Here is a 17,583-nt window from a genome sequence, read left to right on the forward strand (position 1 = left end):
TATACAGTATCACATTGTCTGTTTGTTCCCCTCTGGCTGTGTGTAAAGCAGCATTTCTCAGGTTTTATGTATTATAATTCAATAATGTACAATATATATGACATAAACAAGTCTGCTATCATTTCATAATAGGAGAACTGGTGAGGATTTCTTTAACCACGGCTCATGGACTTCCTCCCTTCGTCCCCTTTCAGTTGGTTTTGTTTTTGTTTGTTTCACCTGGTCTCACTCCCGCTTCAACCACTTCCTGTTTGGCCATAATTGGACTTCCTCTCCACTGTCCAGCTCACTAATCACAGATTTGTTTCACCTGTTTGTCCTCGTTCCCCTATAAGCTCCCCTCAGTCTTCCATTCGTTGCTGGTTTGTTGCACCATACCTTGCATTTCATGACACAAGTTTGTTCGTTTGTTCGTCCGTCGATTGGATTACTCTGGACTCCATACTGCATTCTACACTGAATTTCTTTGGACTTCACCACACGTCTGTTCATTGATCGATTGGATGTGGACTATGTGTGTTTAGTAGTGATGGGCAAATGATACAGAGGTCTCCGAGCTTGTGTCACTCTTCCTGAAGCGCAGTGATTCGAATCGCTGTATCTGAGCTTGTATCGAAACACAAGTGTCGAAGCCTCATACGTCATCACTGTTTCAGCCAACGTCACTGGCTCATGGTGGTTCAATGCATTCTGAGCCAGTTACAGCTTGACAGGTTTTACAGATTTGAGTGTTTGGTGCCATACCAGCTATATAAAATGCATTATTATGCTTCAAATGAGGTTGTGAGGAGACGGATATTTGGAGAGTGAGTGGAGAGTATTTTGCTGTTGAATATTTTTGCAAGTTTCATGGTGAGTACCACCAATAAGTGACCTTCTAAAGTTTGGGATCATTTTGATCTCATACCACCTGACACTGCGACACCGCCGACTGAAGCCTGTGACAGTAGCAAAAGTTATATTTCTCAATAAAAACCTGTGAAGACAACTACCTTCTCTGCTTCATTAAATAATCATTTCAAATCAACCATACAAGTCCTCAAATTACAAACTATTATCTTTAAAGGTTTTCCGTAAAAACAAGATTAAATGTTTCTGAATTCAAACACTGATCATTTGCAAAGTAGGAAGGATCTCTAATCCTGTTAGGGATAATAAACCCTAACAAACCCTTAACCAACATTTAACCCATATTATAATTTGTATTGATTCTTTGGGTTAATCTGGAATGTGTTTTAGAGTATGGGAGAGAGCATCTGCATATTTCATTGTAATGACTATATGATCATTATTTGGTATGAATGATCAAAACACTTGAATGACCACACAGACTTTTGTGAACTTTTATTGCTGTCATGGGATTGAGACAGTGCTAGTGCTTCAGTCGTGCCCTTTAGAGGTTGCTATGGCTTAAGTTGTCCACCAGATGTCACCGTCACTGAGGTCTTGAAACTTTGAACCTTTTTCGACACAATTGTTAGGAAAACCTCAGGGCTTCATGAGGCTTCATTTGACCACCACTAGTGTTTAGTATGTTTGGTGTTTGTCTGCATTAGTGCATTGCTTTTTGTTGTCACATTGTTTTGTTCATTTGTATGTTAGTTAGTATTTGCCTGCGTTATAGCAGCGTTTTCTGCTGATACTTTGTTTTCACGATTGTTGCGTTAGTTGGTTCCTTACCTGCGGGAGTGTAGCGTTTTTGTGTTACTTTGTTCACACTTTACTTTGTTCACACTTTGTTTGTTTACTTTGTTCACACTTTGTTTGTTACTTTGTTCACACTTTGTTTGTTACTTTGTTCATACTTTGTTTGTTACTTTGTTCACACTTTGTTTACTTTGTTCACACTTTGTTTGTTACTTTGTTCACACTTTGTTTGTTTACTTTGTTCACACTTTGTTACTTTGTTCACACTTTACTTTGTTCACACTTTGTTTGTTTACTTTGTTCACACTTTGTTTACTTTGTTCACACTTTGTTTGTTTACTTTGTTCACACTTTGTTACTTTGTTCACACTTTGTTTACTTTGTTCACACTTTGTTTGTTACTTTGTTCACACTTTACTTTGTTCACACTTTGTTTGTTTACTTTGTTCACACTTTGTTTACTTTGTTCACACTTTGTTTGTTTACTTTGTTCACACTTTGTTACTTTGTTCACACTTTGTTTACTTTGTTCACACTTTGTTTGTTACTTTGTTCATACTTTGTTTGTTACTTTGTTCACACTTTGTTTACTTTGTTCACACTTTGTTTGTTACTTTGTTCACACTTTGTTTACTTTGTTCACACTTTGTTTACTTTGTTCACACTTTGTTTGTTTACTTTGTTCACACTTTGTTTGTTACTTTGTTCACACTTTACTTTGTTCACACTTTGTTACTTTGTTCACACTTTGTTACTTTGTTCACACTTTGTTTGTTTACTTTGTTCACACTTTGTTACTTTGTTCACACTTTGTTTGTTTACTTTGTTCACACTTTGTTTGTTTACTTTGTTCACACTTTGTTTGTTTACTTTGTTCACACTTTGTTTGTTACTTTGTTCACACTTTACTTTGTTCATACTTTGTTACTTTTTTCACACTTTGTTACTTTGTTCACACTTTACTTTGTTCACACTTTACTTTGTTCACACTTTGTTTCTTTGTTCATACTTTGTTACTTTTTTCACACTTTGTTACTTTGTTACTTTGTTACTTTGTTCACTTTCTTCACACATTGTTTCTTTCTTCACACTTTGTTACTTTGTTCACTTTCTTCACACATTGTTTCTTTCTTCACACTTTGTTACTTTGTTCACTTTCTTCACACATTGTTTCTTTCTTCACACTTTGTTTCTTTGTTCATACTTTGTTACTTTTTTCACACTTTGTTACTTTGTTACTTTGTTCACTTTCTTCACACATTGTTTCTTTCTTCACACTTTGTTACTTTGTTCACTTTCTTCACACATTGTTTCTTTCTTCACACTTTGTTACTTTGTTCACACTTTGTTACTTTTTTCACACTTACTTTGTGCTCCACCATGTTTTCGGGTCTTGTTTAGTTGTTACTTTTTGTTTGTCTGTCGTCTGTTTTCACTGCCTTTTTTTGTAATGTGTTTTTGTTTCCCCATTTAGTTGGTTCCATCAGTCCCCTGTTTTTGGACTGGGTTGAAATTAAATCCTTATTTTGTTTGACCACCTAAGAACTCAGACTCTATTTTACATCTACATTTTAGACATTTGTCTGAAGCTTTAATCCAAAGTGACTTATTAGTGAGGTATAAGGTACAAGGCAAAAGCAGGGTGAGTGTAAGGAGGGTCTTGCCTAAGGACCCCTACTGGAGGTAGACCACTGATACACAAAGTTATTAATGGCATTTATTGGAAAAATTGAGTTTTTACTAAACTAATAATAAACAATATATATTAATAAATATATAAAGAAAAAATGAAAATTTAAAAGCTAAATAAAATACTGCCTTTAATGAGCTTCACATCGTTGCATGTGATGTCAAGGTGACGTTGTAGAGTAACGGCCTACGTACGTAACGTTTAAATGTTTGGATGTTGAAGCTAATTTCAAAGAACTGAAAGTAACAGAAAAAACTTTAATTCTACATTTATATATTTTTAGAGGAGATCAGACTCATCATGGGCCGTTAAACGAGGTTTGTGAACAAAAGCAGTGAAAAGTGTCTTTTCTGTCACTGTAAACACAGCTGAAGGCTAACGTAGCTAACTTGACTAGCTAACAACAACAAAAGCTGGAAGTATCATTTAAGCTGGTTTTAGATTAATTTAAAGAGCTTCTTAAAGTCTAATTAATGTCAAAGCCGAGTTTAAAGCCGTACTGTTTCAGATAAACAGCTACAGAGTTTGGTTATAATGACTTAGTGTGTCAGAAATAGACCGTGGACCAGTTAACATGTCAGTAATACAGTGTGGACCTCATCTTCTCTTGTGATCTAAACCAGAGATGGTTTCTGATCTTATTAGTTGATTAGTTGGCTGATGCTGTCCATGTTTCAGAACATCACCTTGAACTTAGTTTAAGATGCTTGAGAACAGTCTCTGGGATGTCGGCCTGAAGGAGTAGTACCACTACTACTATGTCGGAACAGGATCTAGTACAATACTGAGTCCATATGTGACCTATGGTGTCATGTCTTCTGTCTGTCTCTGTCCTTTTCTTTTTGAATAACCACTCGGAGCTGCTCTGGTTTTTGGTAACAGCAGGTTTATTCAGCAACCTGTAGTTTCACAAGGGATAGAAGGGCAGAATGGATCATGTGTTGTGGGCAATCTGCTCATATGCGCAGTAAAAATAAATTCATACAAATATAAAAACATACCTACAGTGTAGCTTACACTGGACTGTTACCTTTCTCATATTTTCATTTACAATATGAAAAACTTCAACAAGTTACAGCTTCACTTAGAACATGTAACTCAACAAGATGACAAATAGAATCTTAAACACATTTTTACAATATAAACGTTATCAAGCAATATACAAAGACATACCTGTAGTTTCACAAGGGATAAAGAGGCAGAATGGATCATGTGTTGTGGGCAATCTGCTCATGTGCTCTGTCTGGAGAGATAGCACCATTATATTTAGCTAACTAGCTTAGGCTAAAGCCTCGACATTTTGAGCTAAAACACACAAAATGGTTCATAAACCGAACAAAATCACAGCAAAAACAATTAACAAGCCGCTACTATCAGCCTCATAGTGCTGGTAAAACTTTTATGTACTTTTAATAAAGTTTACACACTTTGCCCTCGGACACATTCACAGCTACGTTACCTCTCGGGAAATCCTCTGCGCTTCTGAAGATTACCCATAATCCCTAGCTTTTACTACTGCAGGTGCCCCTTTAGGTGGATTTAACATGCATACATTTAACTATGTTACACATACTCTGAACTCTTGCTGTGTGTTACAGTACGAGGAGATCCAGTTCCTTCCGCCTCCTGATCCCCGAGAGTGTATTTACTACAAAACTCCTCGCTCCACGCTGCCTGGAAACTGACAGAGCCCACAGACCTGGACAGTACCAGTACACCTGGTCCACTCGCTAATATTTGTATTTGACCTTCAGACATCTGGGACAAAAACATTTGCTCCAGAAGTGGAGGGACTTTCTGTTCCACTTCCTCAGAGCATCAAGGAAGATAATTTACCAATGTTGGTTCTATTTGTAAACTCATTGGTTCTTAAACCTCATGTCATGTCTCTAGTTCCTCCAAGTCCTGTCATTGCTGACACCATTATACACCTGTTTAATCTGCGAGAGAGCTTGAATACTCATATACAGTTAATAATAATGAATACTTTATTAGTTCCCTTGGGGAAATTGCAGTTGGACAGCTGCTAGACTCTACCTCGGCACTACTACAGGGTTTTTCTTGTTCAAGGGCACCTCAGCAAGCAGCCAGGATGAACCAGGAATCGAACCACTCACCCTGGGGTTCACAGACGACTGCTCTGCTGCCCCAAAGCTGCCCCCAGGTAAATCTAGTCCACACTGATGCTTTCCAAACATGGACTCTTGCAGAACTCTCACTTTTTTCTTCTATGCGAGCACCTAAAAAAGTTCTGCATGTCTTTATCTCACCTCCTGAATGTTTCACATCCTGTGTTGTTTGGGTGTCAGAATGACCAGAGAAATGAACGTCCGTGATCCCTGTGCACAGATAGAAACAGACACTGTTGACTAGGCCCTGAAGAAAGAATGATATGAGAACAATGGATTTGATTTGTACCAGACAGTAAACCTCAGCTCTCAGATCTGCTGGATACAGTAAAGTCATCAACCCAATCTGTGTCCTATCTGTACGTGATGTGACGTCAGGTATAAAGCTGCTGTTGAGAACATGTGGACTGACAGTGAGAGAACAAAAAGCTGCTTTGAACTGTGCGTTTGTTGTTCTCGTTCTGTTCTACTCACAGTGTTTAGTAGACAGGTGTAGAACATCATCACACACACAAACTCTGATTCGAGCTGATCATTTCCTCCAGGCCAGTGAGGTTATTATCGTGGTCATGACGGTCTGTGGGCCGCGGTGCACCACACCACACTCTGTGTGACAGAGAGGTTTTTGTGGGATCTGCTTCTGCTGTTTTGATCTCTTCATTTAGTAAACTCACATTGAAACCTCTTCTTTCTTCCTCTTTCGTTGCAGTACAGCACATTTTGATGTGGTCAAGCACACATTAAGAGAAACAAAGTGATAACCCCAGAGGTTCACATACTTTTGTCATTGTTCCACACTCCTCACAGCAAGCCCTAAACTTAGCCCTGCTACTGTTCTTCAGCAGCTACACATCACGGTCTGCTTTCATAGACACTAACAAACCCACTTCAGTACTGGTGACCGCGCCCTGTTGTGTAACCGGTGGTAAGTTGCTGGAAATATGTTGAGATGCAAACACACTGGTTTCCATGAGGACGAAGGTGTTACGGTACAAACTGCTGCATGGTCAGATGGTGGGAGGAAGATTCATTCACTCTTTAAACTCCTGGAACATGATCAGTACGTCACATCTACTTATCCAGTTCCAGATGTGATGTTTCCATTGAGGGAAGCCTGTTATGGCTGGCCCTTTCCTAACACTAACCCTTTCCATCAGATTACAATAATTTCCAGGAGTTCACACATTTCTCCAAACTTTTGTTTCTGAAAACTTTAATTCAAAGTTTCTTTTCCTTTCGTTATTCTGGGTTTATGTGTTAAATCTCTGAACCGCCAGCAGCCACACTGAGAGCTGTGAAATTGAAATGTTCTTCTTCAGTGACACCGTTTGACCTTTGACCTCTTCTTACTGGCTGAGATGGGAGATGTTGACGTACAGATGTTTTTAACGCTTCAGTTGCTCTCCTGACTGTAACACATCTGCACATCTGTAGCACATCTGCTGAATCCTGTGTGCAGCAGTGTGATGAGTTTGACCACATTACAAAAAAACAGCCTCTTGTAACTGATGTTTCTTCATCAACAACCAAAAGTTGAAACCAAATGACCGAAACCAGCACAGATATAATAATTCCGTGTATATTTCATTGCTCTGGCTCCTCGAGCTTTTCTGTTATTCACCTGTTGCAGAAGCAGCAAATCTGAGGTGCAGCTGCTCGTCTAAAAAACAGTCACACACTCTAATATTTTGTTGCTTTTATCTTTGATTACAGCACATTCACCGTAGCATCGACTCAATCAGCTTCTGTAATGTCTCAACTTTTATTCTCGTCCAGAGTTGCATTTATCTTTCTTCAACATCTTGTTTTGATGATGGAGAGTCGGACGCTGCACAAAGTCTTCACCAGAACATCCCAAAGATTCTCAGTGGGGTTAAGGTCTGGACTTTGTGGTGCCCCCACAGACTTGTACAGTAGACACTAGTCATGATGGGAGCATCACTTCACCTCCTCTCTTCCTGATGCTCCATCACTCTGGAACAGGGTCAATCTGGACTCATCAGACCACATGACCTTCTTCCATTGGACAGTTCTTAACCCAGTTTTAGTAGTTTCAGTTCCAGTAGTTGGACGTAGCTGGAGGAGTAGAAGTTGTAGTACTGGCTTGTAGGACTGCAATGGGATGCAGTACTGTGAGGATCCACTTGAAGGCGCTGTGGTATTAAAGGTCTTCCTGTGTCTGATGTTTATTTTCTGTCATTTATTTTTTGTTATTAATCAATCAGTAGATAAGTAAAAAAAAAAAAAAACATGGGTGTAGGTAGTATTACCTGTACTACTACCTGTACTACTACTCGCACTCGAGGAGCCAGAGCGATAGTACAGGTAGTAGTACAGGTAGTAGTACAGGTAGTAGTACAGGTAATGAAACAAAATAGGTAATATTCAAAATAATATTGATCGTAAATGTTCATAAATTTTAAATGTGTATTTTCATGTTTATGTTTTTTTAGATTATTATTTTTCATACTTGTCTTTTTTTATTCAGTGTCTGTTTTTAACTCCTTTTATAGATCTTGTGTTTCCAGTTTAAATAAATATATAAAGAATATGTGTAGAAAATGTTGTAGTCAAGTCAGAAACATTTATCCAGATTAACCCTGAACCACTATCAAAATAAAAGCTCTTTATTTTACAAGTTTTGCGAATTTGGTTTTAATTGGTACTAATGTTTTTAATGTAATTGGTTCTTCTGTGAGAGAAATATTTTCCTCTGGATTGCAACCATTAACCTTCACTCACCCGAGGAACAGTTTTTCCAATAATCACAGTTGTTTCTGATCATTTCTCGACAAATACCAAACGTTTTGTTGGCTGCGCCTTTTCGGTTTTATTTTGAAAGGCGGCGGCGGAAACGCGTTGTTTTATTTTGAGTAACTTGAGAGCGAGAATGGGGGGGGGGGGGGGGTGGCGGGAGAAAGCCCGCAGACACGCGACTGCAGGAGGAGGGAGAACCGGCGAGGAACCGAGGAGGAACCGAGGAGGAACCGAGGAGGAGCCGAGGAGGAGCCGAGGAGGAGCCGAGGAGGAGCCGAGGAGGAGCCGAGGAGGAACCGAGGAGGAACCGAGGAGGAACCGAGGAGGAGCCGAGGAGGAGCCGAGGAGGAGCCGAGGAGGAACCGACGAGGAACCGAGGAGGAGCCGAGGAGGAGCCGAGGAGGAACCGAGGAGGAACCGAGGAGGAGCCGAGGAGGAACCGAGGAGGAACCGAGGAGGAGCCGAGGAGGAGCCGAGGAGGAGCCGAGGAGGAACCGAGGAGGAACCGAGGAGGAACCGAGGAGGAGCCGAGGAGGAGCCGAGGACGTTTGACGCTCGGTGTTTTCTTCAGCTGCTCCGCGGACGGAAAACGCACGCGCACACGCTGAGAGACAGTTCAGCGTGCACGAGCAGGTGCGCGTGTCGCCGTTTTTTAAATCGGTTGTTTTTCCGGCGGAGTTCTGCTGCGCGCGGACACCTCGTTTTTGACCTGTGCGTGCGTGCGCGTGCGTGGTTCTGCCTCTGGAGATTCAGAAGCTTCATGTTTAGACTGTGGACTGAACCCTGTGGGGTCAAAGGTTCGGATGGATTCATTGATGGTTTTAAACAGAACTCTGGATTAAAATCCACAGAAGAAGAAGAAGAAGAAAGGTGAGTTCACAACCTGCGGGGAAGATTTCAATTCTCTAATATTCTGGGATATGCAGGGTTCTGGGATCGCACCATAGAACCTTGGTCCCTTAGAACCTTGATCTAGTCCCAGTTTCAGTCACATGACGTCTGATTAACTCCCACAAACCTTCGACAGGTGAAGAACCAGCCACAGGTGTCTCGCTGTCCTCTCTCAATTGTCTCCTGCTCGTCACTCAGAGTTTGAGAACGACCATAGAGCACTGATTATTTCCCATAATGCAGCTGTCCGCCCCCCCAAGCTGCATCCTGTTGATCCCAAGTACACATCAGGAAAATAGTCAGAGTCCAACATTTAAGGAGAATCAAGGCTTTAAATTCACGCTTCACCCTCAGGTTAGGGCTAATTCCTGGAGGTTAATGATATTTATAGCATTTCTTGAAGGGAGTTTGTTTCCTCGTGGGCTGCACTGAACACACTGTGTCTCTACTCAGCCTCATTGAGACTGATTTCCCAGCAATCAGCGGGGCAGTCCCGGATAAATCCTGGTTAAATAAACCAAGTAAACCAGTTTTCCTGCTGTTTCCCTGCAGGGATCAGTAAAGTTTCATCTCCACCTCTGATCTCCTGAAATTAAAACAAAACAGAGCAGAGCGCAGGAAGGTAATGAAGGCGTCCAGAAAATTACAGCTCCGATTAGCCTCAGTGGCCAGCAGCACAGCTGGATCAGAGGAGCTCCACATGCAGCAGCTGGTGGTTCCAAATGCATTGGAACCGTTGGAATAAAATGTAAAAGTACTGTAAATCTATCTATCTCGAGTAATAAAGAGACCTCATCGGAGGGTTATAAAAATGTTCAGTCCCCTGTGTCCTCATAAACCAACCAAAAGAGCTGCTGATTTATTTCCTGAAAGGACACAAAAGAGAGACCTGACCGGTGCTTTGAAAACAAACTCAAACCTCCACAAACACACAGGAAATCTGAACCTGAACCTACAGTCACGTGTATGTGGATGGAAATGATGCATCATGTGAATGAATGTCCTCACAACTATGGAACGACCAGTGTATGTGGGAGGGCGGTTTGATGGACACAGAACACACAGCTGTCCTTCAACAGTGTGCAGATAAGAGCTGTTATTAAAATCCCAGCTCCCTAACAGCCATCAATTACTCTGTGTGTGTGTGACGCTGGAGTAGCGCTGCAACATTTTCTCTCTGCTCTGCTGGATTATGAGTTCCTCGGGAAACGAGGCGATGGCCTTATCTGTCCTCCAGCTCGGCGATAAAACACACACAGATGTCGAGTCTCATCGCTGCAGACGCAGAGCTGTGTATGTGTTTTCTGTCTGGGTGTTTTTGTGTGAGTGCAGCTGTATCACAAGCTCCACAACAAACTCCATTGGTTTTTGTTTGAATTTTAAAATACTTACCATTAATATTCATTTAGAAACTGGTGTCGGGACAAAGTGTGTCAAGGTTAATGAAGCATTGCCCCCCTCCCCCCTTATAAAAGCAACTTAATCGTGAAATGTGTGTTAAACCTTCCTGCATAGCAGTGCGACGTCTCTTATTGTCTTGAGAGTTTATAAGGGGTGTACCTCAAGGATCTGAGTAAGGCCCCAGATATTAGTTATACAATCATTTTCTTTTGGTTTCTTCTGTTAAGCCCTAGTCTTTATAAAACATTAGTTTTACCCATTTTAAACATGAACCTTTGCTTTTGGAAAAACACAAAAATATAGCAATTTTAAGAAACAAATATTTTTTATATTTCAGCTTCACCCTCATTATATCAGCATTACAAAAAGAAAATCGGAATATTTCCAACAACATTTCTGAACGACCGCTTCCTGTGTCAGTTTAGCACATTTGGCTAACTGAAGAAGTCAAGAAACCTTCTTGCTCTGGCTTAAAAGCAGATTCCACAAAACAAACGTACCTAAACTGTCCGAGTGACACGTGTTTCTTGCACAAACCTCAGTCTTGGTTTCATTCTGCAGCTTCCTCTTATGTGGTTTTCTTTTCACCTGCAGACATGGTTGGCTGAGTGGCGCCCACAAGGCAGACGGTCTCATCTGAATTAGAAACCAGAGGACCACAGGCTCACACCATGGTAAGGTTAAAGGTCAAGTTCAAGTTTATTTTCTGATAGTGTTATTTACACCATAAACTACAAGCGCTCCATGCAAAATAAAATGTCACCTTTCTGTCTGTGCGTTCAGGTTATGCAATATTTCATTCATCTCCAGAAAACATTACTAACTTCATCAGACTTAATGTACTGAAAAAACACCAAATCCCTGTCGCATCATGTTCTGAACTATCACATTCCTAATCAGAATCAGTTTCATTCCATGAAATCTGTTTCACTCAAAGATGCTCAAAGATGAAAAGCTTAATCAATTCTAACCCACTTGTTGGGCATCCCAGGTATTTACCAGGTGAGTTATGTCAACTCACTGAAGGTTGTTACCCGACTATGATGCATGTTAAGGTGCAAGAATTAATGTAATCAACTGTGAAACTTTGAAATGTCTCACCACTAATGTCTAGTTAGCAAATCTGGCCATAATATTCTTCAACTGGAAAGTCTCATCACGACATTTTGTTATAAAATATCATAAATGTTATATCACATCATCAACATGTGCCTGCATGTCACAAGTGATGTGTCACACCAACTCCCATCAAGCCATCAAATCTCCTAAAATAACACTAACGCACAAAATAAATTTCATGTTATGTTTGTCACTGAATGTAACGCCACGTCAGGTGACAGGTGTTAGCTCAGATCATGTCATGTCTTAAAACGACTGCACTTTATGAACACTGTTAAAATGATTTTAAAAAGAGCTCATTTTCCATGTACTGAAATATTCTCACTGCGTTTCCATTATCCCTGAACTCAGGATAAAATTTTCCTTCAGCCAGGTTTTCCAGTCTTTTATTTTTCTTCTTTTGCTGCTCTGGAAAACAGAGCGAGTGACGGATCCTTGTGCTCCTTCCACATCTCAGGCGGCCACCCAGCTGTCTGGATAATTTCCTAATGGCCCTGCGGCTGATGGCCAATCAGAGATGGTTCACATCACGGTGTGACAGGAAATTCAATTAGGCAGTTTTTTCCTTCAGTATTGCTCTCCCTGCTCTCGCTCCCTTCCTTCCATGCTTTCCCTTTGTCGCTCAGTCTCTGTTTTTTTATCTCTCTCTCTGTGGCTTTCTCTATGCTCCCTCACCTTTGCCTGCCCTTCTTTTTCATCTCTCTCTCTGTTTCCTGGATCTGCAGAGGGAGAGGGAAAGTGTAGCTCCCGGCATCGTATGTCATCCAGGAATACTAAAAGAAAGAAAGAAATACAAGACTGCTCTTATTTTTCTCCATGAAAGGAAAAATGAAATCAGGGGCTTCGTGTCTTGTAGTGAAGATTCTCTAAATGGACAAAATCGCTTTTCTTCCCTTTATTCCTGTTTGTCCTTGAAGGGTGACTTGAAGCCTGTGGCTCTTAAAGGCTTACTGTACTTTCAAGGAGAATCACACAGATTCAATTGATACCAAAGACCTGTTTAAACTGCACCATTCTCTTCGCTGATAGATATTTTTTGTATATTAAAGGTTATTTGCACTGGTACAGTGAGACATAAAGGACCGATTTAGTTTTTGTTTCTTTTTAATCTCCCAGTCTTTCTCTTACTTACTTTGACTATCTTCTCTATGTTGCAGGTGGATGCCAGGCCAGCATTCAGAATGAATCCACTAGCTGCCCTCAGTCTCGACCGCACAGCTCTGGTGGGGGAGAACGTCCGCCCCCACGGAGGAATTTTCTATCCTGGCATTCATCCTCACTCTGCTGAAAAGCCCCAGGAGCCTAACACTTCTCTCCCACTTGGCTATGAGCTCCTGTACAAACCTGATGTAACCCTGCTAGATGGGCAAAAATCCACAAATGGATATGTTGGACTTTATAAAAACTCGTTACCAGGGCTGCAGAAACCCCTAATTGTCCCTATTGCAGGAGTAGATGGTCTAGGGCAGGACTGCAGAGTTCTACCCAATGAGAAGCAATCAGAGATGGGACTGAATGGTGCTGACAGTTACCTGAGATTACCCTGGATCAGTCCTTCTGCTGATGCAACAATGTACCCCTTCTTGGACATGGCATACAAGGCCTCCTTCCTATCCCAACCTTCGCCTTTCATCCACCAGCAACTGGCATTTCAATCTCTATGTGTTGCTGGAGCAGGAAGCAGGACACCTGGGGAAGACAGACATTTCTACCTGCCTCTTTATGGCCCAACACATATCTCCTCGCCACTGGGACCTCCAATTAGGATCTCTACAGCCACTACAGGTCCTGCTGTCGTTTCATCCCTGTCCCGCTGCCAGGACAAGGCTGTGCGGGGTCTTAGACCTCAGGTACATCAGGAACCTTCTGCCTTTAGCACAGGTCCACAGATCAACCAGGACCCCCAGCCTCAAACTGTTCACCATACTGAGCACCAAAATGTTACTAGTAGCAGTGGTACTAAGTCCATACAGTCCACTCCCACCAAGAGTGCTCTAAGCAGTAGTAGTGGTAGAAATAGTGGTGGTGGTGGTACCCCTGTTAACAGTTCAGGTGTAACTCCTGTCTTAGATTCATCCACAACTACCCAACCTAAATGCTCAGTTTCCCCACCCCAACCCCTCAGCAATACCACTGCAGACCTACAGAAGTCCCTTTACAGGAACACCTCCTCATCTTCAAGCTCACTTTCAGTGTCTCACCCCTGTTACATGGGCAGCCTGAGGTCTGAGCGCTGTTCTCCCATACATTCAGGCAGCAGCAAAACCAAAGATACCAGCTCAGACCGCTGTAGTGCAGACAAGAGTTTGTCACCTGCAAAGGTATCACTGGACAGAGTTATACCTGAAAAACCTGCCAAAAACCCTGGTGAAAAACCTTTAGATCTGTCTGCCAAAGAGCTGGAAGGATTCCCACATGAATTCCCATCCAAAGTACAAGCCATGGCCAAGTTAAGGTATTTACCACCATCTTGTTATGGGATGCTCACTGATCAGGATCAGCACCTAAAAGAGGGTCTACACCCACCAGTGAGCACATCAGCAAAGAGTCCAGATCATTCTGAAATGACCAGCACTGTACCCTCTCCTTGGTTTGTTCTGGGACCTTCCTCGGTTATTAGCTCTGACCATCCCAGAGGGACTCACATTATGAAAGATAAGAGTGTAGACAGTGCCCCTCATCAACCTCAGCCTCAAAGTTCACCTGTCTCCACGGCAGTTGAGGTGAACAATAGATCCAACCCTGCCTCAGGGGGAAAACCATCTGTATCATCCCCTTCCCCAAAATCCAAAGCTAGTAATTTGGAAATCAGCTCTCCAGACAACAAAGGTGAAACCCATACATTCCCTGGAAAACAGAATATGACTGTTGCTAAGCCAGATACTAAAGAGAATACACTTCATTTCATGGAAAAAGGAAACACCTCCAGCCAAATCTTTGATGACTCCTGCCTCCCTCCAGGCTTTGGTTACACTAATTGCTACATCCCATACTCAGTTGCTGAGAATTTGTCCCTGCAGCACATGACCATGCAGGGCAAAGGACCTGTGTACCCCCACCCAGTGCTGCTTGGCAGCAGCAGCTTTTACCCACCTCACATTGCACCAAAACACAGCCTCTCATATGGAGTGCACCCATATCAGAATTCCCAGGAGGCAACCTCAACACCCATGTCATCCTACCCAGGTACTGATGCCAAAGACCAACTTGAGCTCAGGTCTAAGTCACAGGATAAACCATGGATCTACAGGAACTCCCACAAGAAAAGAGAGAGAGATATAAGACAGGAGAAAGACAAGTCCACAAACCAATCCATAAAGGTTTCATGTAAAAACCTCTCTACTGTCAAAGATGATGTAATTTGTATTGACCTAGTACGTGACGAGGCAGATGACTATGTGTCAAGTAACAACCACAGCTCCCTGCCTACCAGGGCAGAGGAGTCTTCCAAGCCTGGTGGCTGTAACCAAATTCAAGAAAAAGATTCACACCCTCGGAAAACTCTCCCTTCCAACCAGCCTGCAGAACACCAACTAAGATTATTAGCCCTCACTTGCCAAGTTCCACCTTCAAGTCTAAACCCATCTTCACTCCCCCTCCAAGAGATAATATCAGAAGAGGAGGAGCCACTAAGTCCTTTCCCTGACATCCCAGAAGAGCATACAATGCACTGTGCCCGGACTTGTCCACAGCAATTTTCAAGAAAATGTAAAACTGGAGCTTCTGGTGGTGCTGGGAGCTTGATGAGGGGTGTTGCTTGTGAAGAGAACAATTGTTTTGATAGGAAGAGTACTGATCATGAAGAGACTGCAGCCAATACAGATTTTAACCCTGAGCAATATCCTACCAGAAACTGTAGCTCATCAGGTCCTGTTAACAAAGAAAATAATTCTAGTGATTGTACTGATTCTAACAACAGCAAGGGATGTACAGTCACCAGCCCAAAAAGTCCAGCTTACGTGGAAAGCTGCAGTTTAGAAAATCGAATTTGCAGCAGTACGGTCACCAGGACTACAGCTGGAGGCATCAACCTCAGAGCCCCCACATGTAACAGTGAAGGTTCAAAAAGTGCTAATATCATGAATAGAAATTTACTGGGCCCATGTTGCAAAAATCTGGGTCAGAGGGCAATAGCTGGTGAACCCAGAATTTTTAATGTAGCTCCAAACTGCCGCAACATCAATCCTCAATTTACAAACTGTGAAAAACAGAATGCTGTGAATGCACCTTGTGGAAACATCAATCTTAGAGGCCCTACAAGCGGAAAGAGCCATTTTAGTCCTTTAAATTGTGGAAATACCCTCTCTAGAGGCCAGGCATTTGAAAATAACCAGACCTCTGTAAATAACAATCCCAGGGTCCCCACATATGGAAACAGTTTTCCTCAGGGACCAACCTGTTGGCACCTTTCACCCGGCAATACTACTAGTGGAAACTTAAACAGGACATCAAAAGATCTGACAGCAGAACTGACAGATAACAGAGACCTTAAATGTGAAGACTCCTCTTCCAATGAAAGAGGGCCCAAAAGAGAGACGTTGAACCCCATCTTCACCTCCACTAGCTGTGTAGATGGGAAGAAAGACCTCCAGCACAGCACAGACACACCGGCAGATGAAGATGAGGGCCCCAGTTGCAGCAAGAACCGGCGCTCCGGTCTCACTAAACGCATCGCCAACTCGTCTGGATATGTCGGTGACCGGATTAAATGCACGACCACGGAGCTTTACGCAGACTCCAGCAAGCTGAGCAGAGAGCAAAAAGCCCTCCAGGTAGGCCAGTCTACCTTTACATTCAGTTTTGTCTTTTGAGACAGAAAAGGCTTAAGTTCTAATGTTTTTCAATTAGAAGTTATCCTTTTGTGACCATGTCATACATTCTAATACACATCTTAAAGCTTGTTATATAAATAATATTGTTATAATTTATTGATCCCCTTGGGGAAATTGTTGTTTGGACAGCTGCAGTAGATGTCGGTATCTTGTCCAGGGACACCTCGACATGTAGCCAGGAGGAACCGGGGGTCTATACTATAGACTAGTCTATATACCATACTACAGAGCATGTGTAGAGGACAGGAGAGCCAGGAGAGTCAACCTCAGACTCATATTTGTTGTCATTATTTCCATCACGTCTTCATTGTTTATAGTGAGAAGATAACAAGAACGTTTCAAGTAAAAGTTTTGTACAGTATAACAGTGTAATGCAATAAACAAATCTGAAGTTTTGTTATACACATGTTCTGAGGCATGCTGAAGCTATTGCCAAAATATTAATTATTTAAAGCCCCATTTAAGAATCTTCACTAGTGACACTAATAAAAATATTAGGAGCAGCCAAATTAGAAAGAATGTACCACAGCATAAGTGGTACTAACATGTTTCAGCACTTTGTGCTACAATAGATATAAAATATGCCACCGTATGTGACACCTCACTGTGTTAAAGAAAGAAAGCAATAACTATGAATACTTTATTGATCCCCCTGTGGTTGGACAGCTGCTAGACAGTATGTCAGCTACACTATGGGGTTTTAGTGTCTTGTCCAAGGACACCTCAGCAAGTAGCCAGGAGGAACCGGGAATCGAACCACTCACGCCGGGGTTTGTAGGCAACTGCTTTCCTGCTCTCATCATGTAGAAGACCAGGTTGAAACATTCCCGTGACTGTTGAACTGAGTTGAACTCTCGTTGGTCAATACGAGCCTCGGTATGAAGCTTTACTGCCAACTGTGGAGCATTCAGTAACTGGTCAAACTGACACTTTTCTCTCTTTTCCCTTCATCTATCGATCTCAACATCAGTTCTGTTTCTCTCCTTCTTGTCTCTGCCTCTTGATTTTTTCTTACCTTGTTCTGCCTTCTCCTCTCTTTGAGTTTCTCCTTCAGTCCCAATTTAAACCTCTCCTCCTCCTCCTCCTCCTCTTCATCCTCCTCTTCCATCACTCAGCA

The 17,583-nt window shown here is 42.0% G+C and overlaps 1 protein-coding gene across 5 annotated transcripts in view; it reads left to right on the forward strand.

Moving 5' to 3' along the window:
• Window positions 1-8,730: 8,730 nt before the first annotated feature.
• Window positions 8,731-17,583, forward strand: part of LOC113163613 (BCL-6 corepressor-like) — a 44,762-nt gene continuing 35,909 nt past the window's right edge. For 4 of the 5 annotated variants that reach the window (XM_026362362.1, XM_026362363.1, XM_026362358.1 and 1 more), the window contains exons 1-3: window positions 8,731-9,093; window positions 11,110-11,189; window positions 12,792-16,406. In XM_026362362.1, coding sequence (XP_026218147.1) covers window positions 11,187-11,189; window positions 12,792-16,406 — 3,618 coding nt within the window. In that variant the 5' untranslated portion in view covers window positions 8,731-9,093; window positions 11,110-11,186. The other variant, XM_026362359.1, reaches the window with a different exon arrangement.

Source organism: Anabas testudineus, chromosome 2 (assembly GCF_900324465.2).
Source record: "Anabas testudineus chromosome 2, fAnaTes1.2, whole genome shotgun sequence".
Taxonomy (NCBI): domain Eukaryota; kingdom Metazoa; phylum Chordata; class Actinopteri; order Anabantiformes; family Anabantidae; genus Anabas; species Anabas testudineus.